This window comes from Lactuca sativa, chromosome 8 (genome assembly GCF_002870075.4).
Source record: "Lactuca sativa cultivar Salinas chromosome 8, Lsat_Salinas_v11, whole genome shotgun sequence".
Classification (NCBI taxonomy): Eukaryota; Viridiplantae; Streptophyta; class Magnoliopsida; order Asterales; family Asteraceae; genus Lactuca; species Lactuca sativa.
In genome coordinates this window covers 259,611,558-259,633,290 of record NC_056630.2, presented here as the reverse complement: position 1 = coordinate 259,633,290, position 21,733 = coordinate 259,611,558, and the positions used below count along the sequence as shown (strand labels likewise).

General features: G+C 33.6%; 1 protein-coding gene and 1 long non-coding RNA gene across 2 annotated transcripts in view; one reads left to right on the top strand and one right to left on the bottom strand.

The window, feature by feature from the left end:
- Positions 1-6,573, top strand: part of LOC111903614 (WAT1-related protein At5g64700-like) — a 54,067-nt gene extending 47,494 nt beyond the window's left edge. The window contains exons 3-6 of the mRNA XM_052767035.1: positions 5,132-5,378; positions 5,715-5,874; positions 6,003-6,138; positions 6,230-6,573. Coding sequence (XP_052622995.1) covers positions 5,132-5,378; positions 5,715-5,874; positions 6,003-6,138; positions 6,230-6,407 — 721 coding nt within the window. The 3' untranslated portion in view covers positions 6,408-6,573. The remainder of the gene's footprint in view (positions 1-5,131; positions 5,379-5,714; positions 5,875-6,002; positions 6,139-6,229) is intronic.
- Positions 976-3,534, bottom strand: LOC122195720 (uncharacterized). The gene is made up of 2 exons (XR_008225913.1): positions 3,011-3,534; positions 976-1,641 (listed from the first exon to the last, which is right to left on the bottom strand). It is a non-coding gene; the product is annotated as an uncharacterized LOC122195720 (long non-coding RNA).
- Positions 6,574-21,733: the final 15,160 nt, after the last annotated feature.

Below are 21,733 nucleotides of genomic sequence, written 5' to 3'. Positions count from 1 at the left end.
AGGTTGTCGAGCACCCCTCCTTTGATCACCACCACATAATTTTGATTCTCATGTTTCCTATTCTTTTGTTGCTCTATTTGATCAAGCCTTGAGTAATTTTGTTGTTGTTTCATGAGTTTATGTCAAGTCCAAACCCATGTTAAAGTTTGTTGCCAGTTGGTGTTATCTCGCGGTGCTTCCCGAACACGATCACATTCTCAAGTATAAACCAAATTCACACATTAAGGTAAGTTCTTACAACCCCTTTTTATAGTTTTTATACATTTCAGCAGGGAGAGGGGGGGGGGATAAATGAGCTCACTGTTTCATTTATACAAACTCTCATTAAAATCGTATCTTGGTTACAATGATTCCTAGTTAAAAGATATAGTCTTTAACGAAAAGTAATTATTAAAATTGATATATTCATATGTGATAGTTGTTTGAAAAAGGTTAAAACTAGTTAAAACAACATACCTGTATTCCTTTTAATTTTATAATATTTTATCGTTTTGACTACTCGTAATCTGGTTTTGTGAAATTCACAAATGAATTTATGAACATTGTGAATCTGAATTGTATATAAATAAAATTTTAGAATTCATAATGTGAATCTGACTTACTATTATTTGCAGTGACAATCAAAAATGTATATAATTTAGTTCTCAACATTCACAATGTAAATTTAAAGTAAAATTTCAAAGAAAAAAATTGTTTTGTGCGCCAACACGAATGTCTATTTAAAGAGCACATAAAACTATGCTTTTTGATATTTGTATTTTCTTTTTTTGATAAAAAAATAAAACTAAAAAAACAACAAAATGAAGTGAGTTTATTTTTAAAAGTAGTTTTGCAAAGTTCTCATCAGAATTTAAGCTATATATAGTTTAGTTTTCCGAATTCATAATATGAATCTAACTTATTATTATTCACTGTGACACTTATATATATATATATATATATATATATATATATATATATATATATATATATATATATATATCTAACGTGGTGATTTTGGAATTTGAAGTCTATTTTGGGCTTATTAGCAGAACTTGAAGTCATACTTATTATTTATTATGCAAAACCACTATTTACTATGAAAATCAAGATTGACCTGGTTCAATATGTTCTCCTATTTAACTTCAAAACCAAAGAAAAAACAAGGGGCAAAATGGACCAAATTAAAACATACCCTAAAATTATGACAACAATGAGCTCTACCATGTCCACCATCTTTAATGTTAGTCTAAAAAATAACCAAGGGCAAAAAAAAAATATAAGGGCGGCAACCAAGCAACAATAATCAATAGGGGTAAAATAGTCAAAATCACAGAAGGAATTCAAATTCCAACTATCAGAATAAAATCCCCAAGGCAACCAATCATGACCTAAGTTACTTTCTGAAAATATGAAAATGATAACAAAAAAAATTTCATTTGTTCCTTGATAGTTTTTCACTAATAACATACATACAATTCCAAAAACACATAGGTACCCTTGTTGATAATATCAATTTGGTGAAATCATTGCACAGACCTATACTCATGGTTAGGTAGGGATAGTAGAAAGTAGAAACTATAGAAAAACCTATCAAATAAAATGCATTAGAAGTAGTAACTTACCTTTATCCATCTTTGGATGGAGTGCTATGACTTCCACCTACATTCAAACCAACAAAACCATATTAATAAATTACCAAAAACATTTTATATTTCAAAAGAAACAATGACAAAACAACATAATCATTTATTTATGTATCCAAAAATAATAAACCAAAGCAATCTCAATATGAAATCAAAAAACAAAAATGCATGAAAAATCAAGATGAAATTAACATCCATGGAAATATGTATATGAGTTTAACCATGAATCATGGCCCTCATTCCTCTCTATAGCCACAATAACCAAATAATTGCTAGAAACTGTTGCTTACCTTGAATGTTCGGTGACAACTTCTAAAAAAGTGGCAAAAAAAAATACACAAATTGTATGAAATTAGAAACTATAGTTCAAGACTTATGAAATCCTTTAGCCACCATATAATAAAACACACAAACCAAAGAACTTAAGCAAATATAAAATAGAAGAAAAAAAAGAGATTTCACCAGTTTTTTAGGCTTGCAATAAATGGTAGATTTTAGGATTAGAAAGGGGATCTTCTTTTATCGTTTCTTGCAAGCTCCTTGCACTTTAGTAAAGTTGTTTTTGCATTAGATAAGGAATCATGAGAGAGAAAAAAACACACACATACACACACACACAAAGGGATATATATATATATATATATATATATATATATATATATATATATATATATATATATATATATATATATATAGAGAGAGAGAGAGAGAGCTTATGTAAAAGCTTAATTTAGTAAAGTTTCTTTGGCCTTAGATATCCCATTTTAATTGTATTAACCTTAAACAATCACAAAATCCAAACTAAACAATAATTTTGATACCCATACGAATGTTAACACCCAAACCACATAATATGAGAATAATATCCAGATTGCATGCCCTACAGAAGGAAACAAACTCAAAAACAAAATTTTTTCCATTTCAGTGGAATAGCCCATTCCATTCCACTGAAGAAGGAATTGATATGCAAGTTCGATTTTGAATTTTTTTTAGAGGAAAAGATGGAAGAAAGCTATGTTTGACTTAAAATAACTTGAAAAAAAACAAGAAACTACACCATCAATCATAAAGTTTGAAGAACCTAAAAAATCTTAAAACCCAATTAAATTAGAACTAATGCACAAAACAAATAAATACATAACATACAGATTAGAATATGAAATGAAACAAAACTTTAGTGGGTAAATGGTTTTTGAATCAAGTTTTGTCTTCCTTGATTCTTATTTGGTCCTGATTTTGTTCAATATCGTGTGTACAAAAAAACAGATGATGAGGGTCCGGTGATATATAGAAACTCTGGGACTCAAAGAAAGACAAAAACTAATTGATAACTTGTGATGAAATAAAAAATGTACCAACAAAGGGAATTTGTAAGGATAACGTACCTTGCTATAATCCAGGAGGGAGGCGATATAAACCCTAATGATCGACAACATTATATGAGAGTGAATTAGAGAATGACAAAATAAAAACATAAGCTTGAATCCATATAGATTTAGGGCTCGATTGTGAGAATAGACCATTTTTTTTCAATCTTCATCAAATTAGAGCAGCCCTGATGTGTTTATCACTTGGCCTTGTGGTGGGGGTTCGATGATTCATGCTAACCCGAGCCTCACGACTGCACTGTTGTTTGTATCACCCAACCAATCTAAGATCGAGTCAGAAAAATCGACGGCATAAAGAGGAGTATGGTTTGAAAAGAATGCGGTGGAGACGGTGGGGGAAGTAGGTGGTTGAAGGTGGAAGGTATTCAACGAATGAGATAAGGAGAGGGTGATATAAATTGTGAAGAAGATGAACAAATGTATGGCATCACCGAGCGAAAGAAATAGTGATATAGTGGAGGGGTTGTTGGGGGATAAGGAATGAGGACCTCGTCAAGAGGCAGAAATCAAAGAAACATTGGTTTAACTTTACTCGTTCTTTGTTGACCCCATAAGTTTGTGATGCATAAACTGATTGTAAACACTGCATAAGGGCTTGTACGACTTAAAATTCAGCATTTGACTAAAAATGCTTTATAAGGTAATATATATATATATATATATATATATATATATATATATATATATATAGAGAGAGAGAGAGAGAGAGAAAGAGAGAGAAAGAAAGAAAGAAAGAGAGAGTATGATTCAATTGAGAAAAAAATTAAAAAACAAGAGAGTGAATCTGGACCACTCATTTCAAATATGCTGCTTAAACGCTCCAACATACCGACCCGACGAAACAGATCATATTCATGTATGAATACGTATATTTATATATGAATACCTATGTTAACAAGTGATTATTGATATACGAATATGATAGTGGCGGTTGGTGATGGAGGTGGTGGTGGTGGTGGTTAGTGGCGGATGGTAGATAGTGAATTCATATATGAATATATTTACAAGACTAGATAAATACAAAAAATATATATATACATCAAAAGGGCTTTAGCCTTGCCATGTTGAAGTGTGTAGAAAATGTGTCTCCTAAACTATTGGGTTCTGTTAATATTAGTGTAGAATTAGGAGTAAATGATATAGTTGGTATATTTGTTTGTCGTTAAAAAAAATATAAATAATAATAAAGTACGATGAATATACAAAGTAGACTAGACAAGTACAAGGAATATACAATTGACATTGTACATTACTAAATTTTTTAGTTTTAAACAAAAAAAAATTGAAAATGAATGTATGCAATCAATAGTATTTCTTTTCGGAAAATAAAAGTATTTTAATCATCAACTCGGTTTGGTGTGTCCTTCATTACGAGCCTTGCTTCTAGTTTAGGGGCATCATGCCTCTAGATTTTTTTTTTCAACTATTCTTTTAACACAATGCACATGATCTTATAATACGTTTCAATTTTTTTGCGTGATGAAAGCCTAAAGATTATAACATTCCACAAATGAGTTTCAAGATTCAAACATTACACATCTAAAAAAATATTGTTAGTGTTTTTTGTGATTATTACTGATGTATGTAACCACTATCAATGGGTACGTCATAAGTAGAGTGCAGTTTACCTTTATTTGCTTCACATTTTTGTTTTTCAATTAAGAAAATACCGATTGTATCGCGACTATAAACTACTACTTTTGTCCATTATTATTGTCTACTTTTGATTTTTGAAGTCTTTATTTTTTTACTTTGACTTTAAATATTTTTATTTTTGATATATAATATTTGATACAAAATATATGAATGTATTTTGTTTTAAATATCTTTTCATTGTTATAAGTTTTATCAACTAATATATAATACAAATAAAAATATTTAAAGTCAAAGTTGATGAATAAAAATTTCAAAAAACAAAAGCGGATAATAATTATAAGACGAGTGGAGTATGATTATGATGTTACAACAATACTCATTCTTTTTTACTATTATTATATATATTAAGACGGGATTTACCATTATAACTATTTACTAAGCAAAATTAATGCAAACCTTCAAATTCAATAAAAAATTTCAAATCTATTATTTTCTTATTACAAACAAGTATCTTAATATAAGGATGGAGAAGGTGAAGATCAGAAGTACGAAAGGGCAAGCGAAAGTTTTGGGGACACTTATTTGCATCGTAGGATCACTTACAGTCACCTTTCGGAGAGGAGGGTTTCAATTGAAGGGGTTAGTTAACAAGCCACTAATCGACATTTATAACCCTAAAGCTTCTCACGTTCATAAAGAAAACTGGGTCAAAGGGGCAACCCTTATTTCAGCAAGCAAGATTTCTTGGAGCCTGTGGCTCATTTTCCAGGTAAAGTAAGATAATAGAATAAATGCAAATTTTTTGAAATATATCGTCGTTGAGTTATTTATTATATTTTTATATTTTCATTTCTCTCTATTAAAACTTCACTTGAAAATTAGAACACTTTCAAAGGAGTTCCCTTAGGTTGAATGTTTGGAATGCTATCATGTTTCATTCGAAAAAAAAAAGACATAATATCTTAATACGAATAAAATTGAATTTACAATGTTAGAACTTAGAAGATATGCAAATTGAGTGCATGTTGTATACCAATGATATTATTTTCCGTTTTAGCTCATAAATATGATGTATTGACTCTGACTTATGGCAATCATTTTGTAGGGATTAATACATAAGATGTATCCAGCTCCGTTGTCAATGAATATTATGATATGTCTCTTTGCATCGTTGCAATCTTCTTTCCTAGCTCTCTTTTTTTGCAAGAGATGCGAATCTATGGAAGCTCGAGTGGGATGTAAAACTCTTTACCATCCTTTACGGGGTGAGTTGGTTACGATTTTAGTGTCTATTAGAAATTATAGATATAATTAGTAAATTCACAAAAATACATGTTTAGAGATACTAACCAAACCATGTTGTTATATAATGATTTGGGTTTCGTTGTGTCAGGACTAACATACTACCTAGTCTTATGGTCCATCAATAAGAAGGGGCCAGTGTTTGTGGCGATGTTTACTCCATTACAACTTATTATTGTTGGAATATTTTCAGCCATTGCTTTTAATGAGAGACTTCATGTGGGAAGGTCACATCTTTTTTCCAAAACCAATAGTGACTTCTACCCCCAAATCAACAATAACTTTATTAATCTGTACTTTGGTTTTCCAATGATCCAGCTTGATAGGAGCATTGATTATTATCCTCGGACTCTATTGCGTACTTTGGGGAAAGAGTAAAGACAAACTTTTCATATTAGATGAGGGCAAAAACGATGTTACGAAGAAGAATAAAGCTGCTTTGGATATAGTTGTCAATGATGGTATCGTGAAGAATTCAAACAAAGTTGAATCATGATACTTTTAGATTTGATAAGTGTTACAGATAACCAACCGATGAAATACGGTGGTTTAACTAGCAATTACTGAACATCTCAAGATAATGTACACATGATTAGGATTTTTTAAATATAACATTCTTCCCCTCTACCTTATTTGTTGGATATGATATTCATTTGTTTTTCTGGCTAGGTGTAACCATGGTGATAAGTGTTGTTAAATTTTACTAAAGTTTGATTGGGATGTTATATATATATATATATATATATATATATATATATATATATATATATATATATATATATATATATATACTTGTCATCATCTTAAATAGATAGGAAGAAAAATAGGAATAAAAAATAAGATGACATTTAATTTCTCTTATGTTATATATGTGTGTGTGTGTGTATATATATATATATATATATATATATATATATATATATATATATATATATATAACATATAATAATAAAGATAAATGTTTTTTTTTCTGACTCATCAAGGACATTTGAAGATATTTAAATCCTTAGGATTTGCACTAGGTGTGACTGATTTTAACAAATCCACTTAATTATGTAAATATATTTTAACATATCCACTGAATTATGTAATATATTGATCCAATGGCAACCTCAAGTTTGGGACTAATGTTTGGTGGAAGAACCTATAGCTTTTCGAAAGGCTTCACTAGGCTAGTTATGCTTGATTTTGTGCTTGATTAGTGACCCAACCTGTAGCATCAGTCAAAGAATGCAAACAGGGTGGGGGAAATATTATTTTCAAGTAGAACTAGAGAATGGACACTGGTGGTTACAGAGATAGTGTTGGAAGTGACTAAGAAATAGTGTCATCATGATAAAAAAAAATTTACTGTGGTTAGGGTCAATAGATATGGGACCTTGAAGCTGACGGGAAATTTATTGTTGCTTCCCTACCTGCACCAATTTGGCTCCGAACGACATCACTCTCTAAACTATTTTCTCCCCCATTTGAAAGCACATGATGGAATCTGACAAGCTTCTCTTTCTAATAGTTTATATTGGGAATTGATGTTCCGACTTATCTCAGTAAGGTGATTTTTGTTTTTTCCGAGATAAAATGTATGTAGTTTGCGGACCATATTTGTAGACCTTTTGTAACATCCCGAGATTCAGGTATATCCGTTTAACCCTTCCTTCTTTCTAAGTTGTCTTGTTTAGCCCTTAAAAGTGAACCAAGAAAATTGAGTACGCTGGGCGTACTAAAGAGTACGCTGCGCGTACTCAAGGGCGTGTTTTGGACGTAGACTCCACCCGGTACGCTGGGCGTAGCGAGTCCAGACTCAAAACCCTAATTTAGACTTCAGCCCTATATAAAGAAGGCTATGGCCTTATCCTCAACCACCATTTAAGAGAGTGAAACCCTAAAAGAGAGCCAACCTTCGTTCTAAGCTTATGTGACTGTTTTTGGAGCTAAAAGTTCCTTTATGTGTTAGTAAAGAAGAGGAGGAGATTCTTGTGAAGGCTAGAAGTTGGAGTGCAAGCTTGGATCTGAGTTCTACAAAGGGAGATGCTTCACTTGGAGGTAAAAAGCTCAGAACTTTCCTTTTTGTTATTGTTGTGTGCTTCTTGGACCAATTTTTAGGGTTTTTGGTCGCAAGGTGGAGACTTTATGAGCAAAAGGTCTCCATAAGTCTAGATCTTCTATATATAAGAGTATTATGAGTTGTGGGTTCATAAAAATCCAAACTTGGACGTGGATCTTAAGTCATGCATGAGATCTATGCTTTATGAGGAATGAGGAGAGGTGTTAGAGTGATTAGTGACCTTTACAGCCATGCAAAGGATTAAAGGTTCCGACTTTATGGAATAAAAGGCTTAGGGGAAGTCAGATCTGAAAGTTGGATGAGTGTCTTAACCTTTTAAGACCCAAAGATCAAAAGAGCATAAAATTGGGAGTTACGCGGGGCGTAATCCCAATACGCGCAGCGTAGGGGGGCGCGTACCCTGATTTTGTGAGTAACCGGGTATGCCCAGCGTACAGTTTTGGTACGCGCAGCGTAACCCGGAGGGTTGACTTTTGGTTTACTTTTAGGGTTTAGTCAATGGTTGGATCTTTGAATCATAAGAGGGGTAAAATGGTCTTTTACCCTTATGAGAGAACTTAGAGAGAGTTTAGTCTAGCCTTTGAGAGTTGTATTGATTTGGGTAATTATTCCATGTGATTAGGCGGAGGCTAGACCAGATTTACCGAGTTCGAGATTTACGGAGGTACCTGAGGTGAGTCTTCTCACTATACTGTACCTGGAAGGGTACCTATGTGTGACCGGAAGGTCTTATATGCTATGAGATGTATGCGCTATATGTTGTTATGTGATATGTATGTGTATTGTATGTTATGTATGATAAGGATCGGAAGGTCAAGATGATATGGACCGGAAGGTCAATGTGACAACCCGAAATTTAGGGCTACTATTATAACCGTCAATCTATCCGTGAATCTCTTGTTTATCCGAATTACTGATTTTTAATACACCTAAAGTAAAACAAATAATTTTATTCCATTTATTATATGATGTCATATGATACATTGCTTCCGAGTGTGTAAATCGTCAACATAATCAAACCGCTTAAATGACAATGTTAATCAATGCGTCTGAAAAACTGAAATTTTGCATTAAGCATTTTTGAGAAAAAAAACATTAAAATATTATAGTACATGTTCCCCTATTTCCGAAAATATAAAGAACGTCCAAAACGGAGTTCGTATGCAAAAGATACGACAGTTTTAAGAAAACAGACAGTAAAACACTGTTTTTCTTTAATCGCGTAAAACTGAATCGATCCGTTGTGGCCCTTACGCTTTGCCGATGGGATTTTCGAGAGCGTTTTTGGACTCAGGTTGTAGTCTATTATTTAATTTCACACTCGAAATAATTTTTACGAAAATATTTACAAAAGTTGCGAAAAAGGACACCGCGAGCCGTTTTGACTCAAAACTTTAAACGCAAATTCCCGGAGTTCCATAACTCCAAAAATTAATCCGTTCTGGTTTTTGGAATCCTTGAATTACCCTCTTTCATAAGAAATTCTTGAAAACGCAATCCGATGTTGGGATCTCGATTCATCTGTATACAAGGAAATGGCCAGCTTATTTCCCCTCTTGCTTCCCCGTTTGATCAAACCCAAGTGACTAAACCCATATCTTCACCACCTTACCTTCTTCTTCCTCACTTGCACACTTCATCTTCAAGGTACAAGGCATGGCCTTAAGGGCTTGTGAGTGCTTCTTATGCTATAAATAAGAGCTCATAGCAAGCCATCAAACTCACAAATCTTCAGCCATCTCCTTCTCTCTACATCTTTGTGTAAATCTCTCTCACTTACACTCTCTTTACCACTCTCGGTACACACACAAACACCACATACAACCACCACTTCACCACCCTTAACCACCTTTTACGTTGTTGATACTGCCGCTGTGAGTACTCCTCCGACCCATTTAAAGTTCGTTTTATTGTTGCTTCGTGGTTCGATCATAAACCACCATGAAAAAGGAATTCATTTTTTTTTTTTTTGTATATATATACATACATGCCTGCATGCGAACATGGGAGGATGAAGATATCCTCCACTGTTCAAATTCCATTTCCAAATAAATGCATCATACCCAAATTTCGAAATTTGTTACAAAACTAGTCATAGGTTCCTAAAACATCATTTAAAATGTTCAAAACCTACCCTCCTTGGAAATCTCTTACAAAAACAAGTCCCAAGTCTCAAACCTTTGTCTATTTTATTTATTTTAACCCCTCTGTAGAGATTTATTTGCAAAATAAATCCTAAACTCAAACCTAGAATTTAAATAAACAATTTTAGTCCCTTATTTGGAAATTATTAACAACCTTAGTCTATTTAATATATTTAAATTCGTAAATGGATCCCATACATGGGTTAAATTTCCAAACAACTCTTCACATATTAATTTATGTTAATATTTCTAGGAAACTAAATAAATCTTGACGATTCGTATTCACGACAATACATCTCGCTTTTTCCCGCAACAATTACTCGACAACCACACATTAATGTGAGTGTTACGGCCCCACTTTTACATATTTTCGGGGGGAATACATGTAGTACATGTATATCTAGTATATATCTATTTTCTAAATACTTTGTTTAAACAAACAAAACTGTCGTTTTTATGCAATATAATTCACACAAAAATATTATTTATTACGCTACTACTTATGGTACGTGTACTAAGTAATATTTATCATACAAGATACACAAAAAAATATCATTGTTTTGTGTAAATACTTTACCAGTTTTAGAATAATTGTTTAAACGCTTACATGTTAAGTAAACAAAATCGTTTTAAACCTCAATAGTTTTATATGTTATGTTGTTAAGATAATACGACTAATAAAAATACCATATACGTTCCGACAAAAATTGTGCTAAAACTGTATAGCCGGTTATCAACTTGGTAGTCTAATTATACCTCATACATACATAGAAACATATAAGTTTATATAGTTATACAAGTATTGTACTCTTCAATATGTGCGTTTATCAAATATACTTGTCAATTACCTGTTTATCCGTATCTGCGGTTGTTAAATTCAACCTTGGCAGATAACTTTATCCGTATGTCTATTTATGACAAAAATATATATGTTTATACGTTTATACAAGTTATAGAACTTGTATCTTAGGCTCATACATGTGCTTGTGTACACTATACTAAGTTTTGTCAACTGTTTAAACAAGTATCGTACACTTTACGGGTATACTTATCAAATATACTTGTTGTTTATCCATATCTGCGATTGTTAATTTCAACCTTGGCAGATAACTGTATCCGTATATCCGTATGTTTGTTTATCCATATCTGCGGTTGTGAAGTACAACTTTGGCAGAAAACTTTATTCGTTACCCGTACAACCATGGATTTGGTTGCTTTCAAACACAATTTTAAGTATGAAATTACTTATGGAACATAACGTTTTGGCTTCAAAGATTCATTTCAAACACAATTTTAAGTATGAAATTACTTATGGAACATAACGTTTTGGCTTCAAAGATTCATTTCAAACACAATTTTAAGTATGAAATTACTTATGGAACATAACGTTTTGGCTTCAAAGATTCATTACAAATACAATTTTAAGTATGAAATTACTTATGAAATATAACGTTTTAGCTTTCAAAGATTCATTACAAACCCAATTTTACGTATGGGTTTACTTATGCAAACTATACATTTTGGCTTTTAAAGACTCATTGCAAACACTATTTTAACTTTTGTTATACATACAAAGATAATACTTTTTAGACTTATTAAAAGTATTACTGCGTTAGCAGAAAACCTGTGACACTCACCAACCTTTGTGTTGACTTTCAAAACTTACATGTATTCTTAGGGGATCATTAGCCAGGCATTCAGACAGAAGATTAGCTGTGGATTGCAGACGACCTAGCTAGCTTGTTTTTGATATATGCTTACCTGTTTAAGGCAACTATTGTACTATTATTATCTGTAAGAACCTTGTATTGAAACTTAATGATGGAATACAAATGCAGTTTTGTTTATCGTTGTACTTGTGCTATATATTCAGTTTATCTGTGATCCATGAACTTAGTCCCACTCCCGGCGTGTTCCGCCTTGGCCAGGGGTGTGACAGTCAAGATGACAAGGACCGGAAGGTCAGGAGGTTACGAACCGGAAGGTTGATAAGGGTAGGACCGGAAGGTCTACCGGGATTCAGGACGGAAGTCCCCTGAGAAACTTGGACCAGAAGGTCCCAAAGAGTTATGGCCTGGAAAGGCATATGTGTTGTATGTGGTATTTTGGGGAACTCACTAAGCATTTATGCTTACAGTTGTTGTGTTATGTGTTTCAGGTACTAGCGAGGATCGCGGGAAGGCGCCGACATGATCCGTACACACTCATAGAGATTATGTTTGAGATTCTGGGAATTTTTTGTTATGATAACATTGGATACATTATGTTTTGATATTGTTTTTGATGATTAAAAGTATAATTTAAAAAATGAAAAATTGTTTGAAATTTTATGTCGTTACAAATTGGTATCAGAGTCTTGGTTTGAGGGATTCAGACGCACCTTCGGGCGTATCTGAACTCAAACTGAGGATTTGAGAAATTTTTCGCAATAAAACAATTTTTCAAAAAAAAAAGAGTAAAAGGTTTTGAGACAAGCAGAACAGAGCTGTGTGTACGATCAGCCAGCGCCCGAACAGTGATTTCCCAAAATACCCTTACATTATGTGTTATGAGATATGTTATGATATGTTATGCTAAAGTAGGCTAGGTATTCATATTAGGACTAGAGTGGTCTGATTTGTGATGCCTTAGCCTAGGAAGATTTCTGCTGCTATGAGATGCTTGAGAGTAAGTAGGTAGCAGTGAGGAGCTTATGAGTGGCCTACCAAAGGGTAGCATATGCTAGCGAGATGTAGAGTACTTGTGATTTGGGATCCAAGGAGGAGGACTTAAGGTGAATACTGATGCGGTGTGGACGGCAGTATAGGGCCCACACTACTGAAGACACCGGATTAGTGCGCAGCCCAAGTAAGAATCCTTAGGATACCAGGGAACAAATAGGGTTGAGTTATCGAGTGTGAGTATGCTCGAGTGAGTCTCTGATATTTTTATGTTATATTTCAGAGACATCATGGTTGGGACATGCCACAGACCTATGACGAGTGGCATGAGTGACGAGGAGCTTCGTCAAATGATCCACGATGAGGTGGCGGCGACGATTCGAGCCGAGATTCCGGAGATGTTTGGGTCTATCAACAACACATTGATTGGGACTTATGATGAGCGGCACACAACGGTTACTGAGGCTACGGCTGCTGCAACCGATGGGTTTAGAGCATTCTAATACTCCTAAGTGTACATGCAACCCTAAATAACTTGGATCTATGTTTTCTCTATTATACATGCAAATATGAACTTTCCAAGGTATCCATCATAACTAGCATAATAACATAGATTCATATGAATATATCAATTTAGAATTACATACCTCTTTGATGTAGAATGTCTTCATGAAGATTGAGTGCCTAGTGCCCCAAGTGTGACACCTCAAATGGTTCACACAATACTAAATACACTTGGAATAGATTGAGAGAACATACACACTTCATAAAATCGGCTACCCCTTTCACATATATTCAAGTCGCCGATTTTGTCACCAATAAGATATTTATATAGTGTCACAATTAGGGTAAAACCTACTTGTCATGGCTTTCCATTTCCTTGGATCCATGGGTTCAAATACACCATGGAGCATCCTATGGGTTTTAGCCCAACTTGATAATCCATGGAGCATTAGCCCACTATACAAGTATGGATGATTTACACAATCAACCCATATATTTAATTAGTCTTCTTTTGATCACTTAATTAATCCTAGATTAATTCTTGATCAATACTAATTAAATAATCTTATTAATATATTAGAACTTATAATATATTAACAAACCTTAAGTGTTATTTCTCTCTCATTATTGTCTATCCAAATGCATGACGCCATGCAACCCAAATGGACCATGCCGGGTCGGTTCAAGTCTTACCAATTATAGTTATGGAGTTAGACATTAATCCAATAGTCTCCCACTTTGATAAGTCTAAAACTATTATTGCAAGTATGACTTCAAGAACCGACTGGCAATCGTAGCTCTCAAAAGCTTCTGTCGAACTCTGACCTTGCCGATGATCTCTGACCTTTGTCAATGACTTGTCAATTAGATAAGGGATCATATATTCCTCCATTCTAGATATCATTTGGACTGAGACATGGATTATAATCAATCTGTATGTCCATTTGTTGTTTCCCGATTTCCGATTTATGACGACTGACTACTTGAACAAATCAAATCAGTCCAGGCCCGGCCGAGCACTTACATTTGTCATCACCAAATCATCGAGGGGCCCACAGATATCGAATTTATCCCGAAGGTAAAAGGAATGGATAAACTTCGACTCATATGGATTGTTCTACTACTTGTTGAATCATACACAAAGGCACGTTTTCTAACATCAAGTTACCGAATGCGTTTTCGTGCAATCAATGTACAACCAACTCATAGTAACAACTCATATCTCTAGGTTTGAAGAATATAAGATATTATCGTCTCATGATCACTTGTGATAAAATCAATGAAGTGATTCCAATGAGCGCGGGTTGAATCCAATACTCAGAACTTATGAACACTCATGAGTATTGTAGCCCTTTGTCCAACATCTTAGACCTCTACAAGCCAACCCATGACCGTCTTAATTCATATCTACTTCCAACATATGACCGAATGTGGATGGTTTGAATAACTTAGTCATCCAGAACAATGACCTAGTTGTTCTGTAAGTTAAAACATGCAAAGTGAAACACAATAATAATTGAATCCAATATGGTATCAAAACCTATGAACATATATAAAACAACTTTTATTTATCACCATATGATTACACATTATTCACTGTATACTGTTTCAACTATCAACTTTATTCTTGAATTTAAAACAATAGTTGTCCCATGCTCCAAGCATGTACACTATGTTTTCTAACACTAGTCATGCCATACACCAAGTATGCATACTATGTTTGTCTATGATCTTTACTTTGTGAAATAGATCAATTGAACATAACTCCAATGATCCTCTTTTCACAGTCCCAAATCCTTACTGCAAATGCAAGAATTCCAAATTCATGCCATTTACTGAAATCTGTTATATTCTAAACTTATATGCATTGATCCTCTTGTAATGATTGTGCACAAAGTCAGAAAGACTTGACAACAACTATTATAGAGCATTCCAAAGGAGATCAGCTCCTTGGAAACATCCTTCTTGCATTAAGTTACCTAATCTTACATAGATTGAATAGTTTCTAACTTTGAAACATTTCCAGATTCCATTTTGACTATCACTTTTGAACAAGAGTTGCCTCCTTACAGATTATGTCAATATGGTCCTTCCAGAATTATCACTATACTTCCAATTGTCCTTGAGCAACCAATCTTTGGTAAACCTTAGATTTTCCTCGACAATTATTTAATCCTTTTAGTCATATCCAATTCTAGACCTTTTCCCTTCTTAATGCCTCAGTCATTTGGAAAATTTTAGAATGGATGAATATAACACATGCAATCGATCCTATATCCGAAGCATATGGGACACGATTCATGATGTCTCACATAAAGACTAAACCAGTCTTTTGCTATAATAATTCTATTTGCCAAGTTCTCATAATTTCAGATTATGAAAAGGGATGTCGTAATCATAATCGAATTTGAGAACGCAAATAATGAACCCATATATAGAATTTCCTTGAGCCATTCCAACATGATTCCAACATGAAATTCATATATATTCTTGACTAAATTTGATTAAAATCTCAATCTAAGCTTTTAGAATTAAAATGAAGTATAATTTCCTCTTCCTTAATTATAGCAAAACAACTCTTTCCTAATTGAAACCTTTTGTTTTTCTATAATTAACATTGCTAACTTGCAACCTTTATCATAATTATCATGCTCCCACTAACATGATGATTATTAGCATAACATTTATGCTCCCACTAGCTTTGACATGTACTCAGAAATCAGCTAAACTTCTAGAAAGAACAATACTTTATTGACTTTCTTACCAAAGTTAAGATTTCTGATACTAGATTGCTTTGAAAAAACTTTATCAATATCATACACCTTATCTTAGATAGCTCACAGGTGTGTCTAAGCAAATTTAAGAACTATGAAAAGGGATGTCGTAATCATAGTCTCGATTGTTTAGACCTTTGCCACTTCTCACAAGTCCATGTTAGTGTGCCGGTTAACCACACACGCTCCACTAACGACTTTGAGAATGCAAATATCTCAATTCCTATCTAGCTAAAATCTACTTAGTGAAAGTGTTTCCTCACCATCATTTTCATGAATCAGAGAGAAACCTTATGACACTTAGATTTAATGGTGTATGTGTTCTTATCCATGTGAATTGTCAAAACCATAGTCACAAGAAAAGGATAATGACAAATCCAAACTCATATGGACTGAACTCAATCTTAATTTCTTGCCACCTGGCAGCTCAAGGGCCTGCCATTGCTTCCAAGTTGTTATGCAACCAATTGAGAACTCTAAGAACTCCTATGCAAAGCCAACTTTAATTGGATTGGGCACAAAATATGTCAACACTATAGGTTATAAACCTCAAGTCGTGTGCTAGTGATGAACTTCTGGTTTTATTCTTGATTAGTTCTTGAGACTTTCAAGACCTTTAAGACTCCCACTGTCCTCTTGACATGTAAGAATCTCTTGTCAAATAATCAAGAGATAGTGTGCATTCTAATCAAGACAAACACTTCACACAATTGGCCTTAGTTGGTCTTTGTTTTATCCAAAACATCACAACTTACCAATTTCAAATGTACAAAAGTAAAAAACTTTTACTCTTACATTTGACAAGTGTTTTAAACCTTCTTTAAGACATGTCACTCAAGTTACATTCTTAGAGTATAACTCTAAGAATTGTTTTTGGAACGAAGTATGAATCATCTTCTTGATTTAACCACTTCAACAATTCATAGCGCCTCTTCTTAGCTATCAGAATGCACTTAGAGGATGAATTGTGATATGGTTTCTTAATCATTAAGATGATCACAAAACTGATACTAAAGTACTCTCCCATCTTTCTAGATTTGAGAAACTTTTATCCTTCTGCCTAAGTTGATTCTTCTTATTCGCTCTGTTATACATTGGAGCCTTTTCTAATGTCTTAGAATTACACTGATTGTAAGTATAACCATATTTATTGAGTAAATTATGACGAATAGTCTTATCGATCTTTTGTGGTGGACTTAACCAGTGCACAAGAATGTGTACTCGATTCCTTAGTCCTTTACTTGACTCACACATCCATTTGAACAAGTAGTTAGTCTTAATTTTTCCAATGCTTGATAGTTCTCATTCATCATGTTATATAACTTGCATGATTCCAAGTTTCTATCCAACTGAAACTTGGGTGATGAGAATCTTTCCTTGTTTGATAAACTTAGACATTACCACAAATGATAGAATCAAATTCACTTTCCAATATTGCTATCAGTGGAATCTTATAAGCAATAATTTTTCACAAACGCCATTGTAAGGATACATAAAATAAACAAAATCAAAATTTCCTTTTACTTTAAAACTTTGCGGAAAAACTTATCCTTACAATCCATATGAAAACTTGTTGTTATCTATTCCTAAGCAATATCTCATAACTCCTAAGAAGTAGCTCAAGAATCCGATCTACAAACTATGCGATAGAAATCCATCTACGCGATCAGATTCAACATATTCTTTCTTTAAGTTTCTTCACTTTTTCTTTGATTCTTAAAACATCAACATGTGACCTAGTCACATCATGTATCAAGAATCTCGAATAGAAACTTAGCAGATTTAGATAGTGGATTGCACCTAAAGTAGAGTCAAACTTATTGACTTTAACATCCTTAGGTAAATTTGGCATCTTCGTAATCAATGCCCCTTCCTTTGGCAATAGATACCTATGGACCCTTGATAATGGTACATGAGACTATCACAAACTTAGCCTCTTTCTTTACCATTTGGTCAACCGAGTTGACTATGGGCGATCCCTTTCCATTGGGAAAAGAGAGCTTTACTGGATATCCAAGGTCATTATTGTCAATGTCCATAAAGTTTTAGGAAGTTGACCTTAGCAAATAGATAAGATCATTAAGGGTCTTGTCATAGTCTATTTCATAGGAGTCCCAAAGGAACTTACTATGTGACATAGAAAGTAGTTGAGCCACTAACTTTCTCAAGACTTTGACACCCAACTCTCCCGGCTTGTCAATATGTGACTACATCTCCAAGATGTGATCACACATAGACCTTTGCTTGCCAATAGGGCTTGAGTGGCCTTAAAATTTTCAAGAACTTGTGGGTTAGGGAGAATAATTAGAGGAGGTGAAAGAAGTATGATTTCCATGGGACATCATCTTCATTTAGGAAAGTTTGTTTCAAGAGATTTGGGAAGATCATAAATGTCTAAACCAGACATCTTTTGGGAGATATTCAAGATAGTTGATTTAAAGTCCTTAATTTAACACCCAATATGAAATATTAAGGCTAGGACCCAACACAATACTTTTATAACTTGGAAGAGGGATGCCGTAATCCAAGCTATAAAATATTTGAAGGTAGGTGAATGACGATTCACCAATTTCCACCAAGATAAACGAAATGTATTATTAGGTTTTAATTGGATTTGAAACTCCTAGATCTTTTGAGATTCATTGAACTTTTCAATGGCATGTTTCAATCTCGAGTGTGCCCTTCAGGTTTTGTGATTGGGATGCTGAGGATCACAAAACAAGGTGTGAAGTAACCATGCAAATATACCTGGTACCCTTAATATTTACCCCTTAATCGATGTGCCGATTAACCACACATGCTCCACCGATACTATGATAAACATTAAGTTACCCTTTTCCTACCTTGTTAAGTCCAAGTTAGTGTACCGGTTAACCACACACGCTCCACTAACCGACTTAAACAAATTGCAAAGTGTAATTTCATGGGTTAGCACATTATTCACATTTTTCCTAAGTAACTAAGATTGGGTATTTATAAAAGGTTTAGTTACTTAGTATTTATCATTAATACTTTTAATGAAGGGAGAATTCTAGTCCTTGTCCTACCCGTTCGGCTAACGACCCTCCATCGGTCAAGGAAGCGGTGGGTGAAAGTGGACACCCATTAAACTGCCATTTTATAGGCAGTAACCTTATACCCCCTTATAGACGGGCTTCGTGAATGAGGCCCACTAACGGTAAGACTAACTTTACTCTTATATATATATATATATATATATATATATATATATATATATATATATATATATATATATATATATATATATTAACTTATAATATTATAAATATAAGGGTTGAATTTTAACTTTTAATATTTTATGGGCTAACTTGGAATGAAAGTATTCATAAGTGAAAATTTTCAAATTCCAAAACTTGAGGGCAAGTTTTTGAAACTATTCAAAACTAATTAATTTCCATAACTTATGTGTTTAAAGTAGTTTTAATCCAAAAACTCTTTAAATTCCATAACTTGAGGACAAGTTATGGAAGACTTTAAACTAATAAAAGAATGTAACTTTTCTTTATTTTGTAACTTATGGATTTATTTAAGGTTACACATTTTATTACTTAATGAAGTGACTCTTGAACCTCCATAACTTGAGGGCAAGAATCTTCATTTTTTTTAACCATTGCCAACTTTTATGAGTTTTATGAAACCTAAATGTGACCTTTCATGTAACTTGAGGACAAGTTACACAAACACATTTTAGAATCATCTCTTAGATTAAAATGGATTGAAAACACATAATCAATTAACTTATCTATTAATCTAAGCAACTCATATGAACAAAGATAATTCACATCAAACTTTTTCATGTAATTAGCATAACTTTAAACGAATACAAAACATGAATCTATTGACAATTATCTTTGAAATTGGATTAGCATGAACATTACCACCTCAAAAACAAGTTTACAAGTTCAAAAACAGCTTAGGGTAATGTGCCTAGTCCAATTCCAGCCAAAAAACATGCAGATATGCTGTCTGGAGACCAAACTCGTCGAGTTCTTCGTGGAACTCATCGAGTTCATGCTCTAATACATGAACTCGTTGAGTTTTCTACCAGAACTCGTCGAGTTTTATGGTCTGGACAGATTTAACTTTGTAAAAACACATTTGCATCAAGTATAAGAGAAAGCAAGCCTAGGATCTGATACCACTGTTGGGTTTAGAGCATTCTAACACTCCTAAGTGTACATGCAACCCTAAATAACTTGGATCTATGTTTTCTCTATTATACATGCAAATATGAAATTTCCAAGGTATTCATCATAACTAGCATAATAACATAAATTCATATGAATATATCAATTTAGCATTACATACCTCTTTGATGTAAAATGTCTTCATGAAGCTTGAGTGCCTAGTGCTCCAAGTGTGACACCTCAAATGGTTCACACAATACCAAATACACTTGGAATATATTGAGAGAACATACACACTTCATAAAATCGGCTAGCCCTTTCACATATATTGTAGTCGCCGATTTTGTCACCAATAAGATCTTTATATAGTGTCACAATTAGCGTAAAACCTACTTGTCATGGCTTTCCATTTCCTTGGATTCATGGGTTCAAATACACCATGGAGCATCCTATGGGTTTTAGCCCAACTTGATAATCCATGGAGCATTAGACCACTATACAAGTATGGATGATTTACACAATCAACCCATATATTTAATTAGTCTTCTTTTGATCACTTAATTAATCCTAGATTAATTCTTGATCAATACTAATTAAATAATCTTATTAATATATTAGAACTTATAATATATTAACAAACCTTAAGTGTTATTTCTCTCTCATTATTGTCTATCCAAATGCATGACGCCATGCAACCCAAATGGACCATGCCGGGTCGGTTCAAGTCTTACCAATTATAGTTATGGAGTTAGACATTAATCATACAGTCTCCCACTTGGATAAGTCTAAAACTATTATTGCAAGTATGACTTCAAGAACCGACTAGCAATCGTAGCTCTCAAAAGCTTTTGTCGAACTCTGACCTTGCCGATGATCTCTGACCTTTGTCAATGACTTGTCAATTAGATAAGGGATCATATATTCCTCCATTCTAGATATCATTTGGACTGAGACATGGATTATAATCAATCTGTATGTCCATTTGTTGTTTCCCGATTTCCGATTTATGACGACTGACGACTTGAACAAATCAAATCAGTCCAGGCCCGGCCGAGCACTTACATTTGTCATCACCAAATCATTGAGGGGCCCACAGATATCGCTTTTATCCCGAAGGTAAAAGGAATGGATAAACTTCGACTCATATGGATTGTTCTACTACTTGTTGAATCATACAGAAAGGCACGTTTTATAACATCAAGTTACCAAATGCGTTTTCGTGCAATCAATGTACAACCAACTCATAGTAACAACTCATATCTCTAGGTTTGAAGAATATAAGATATTATCGTCTCATGATCACTTGTGATAAAATCAATGAAGTGATTCCAATGAGCGCGGGTTGAATCCAATACTCAGAACTTATGAACACTCATGAGTATTGTAGCCCTTTGTCCAACATCTTAGACCTTTACAAGCCAACCCATGACCGTCTTAATTCATATCTACTTCCAACATATGACCGAATGTGGATGGTTTGAATAACTTAGTCATCCAGAACAATGACCTAGTTGTTCTGGAAGTTAA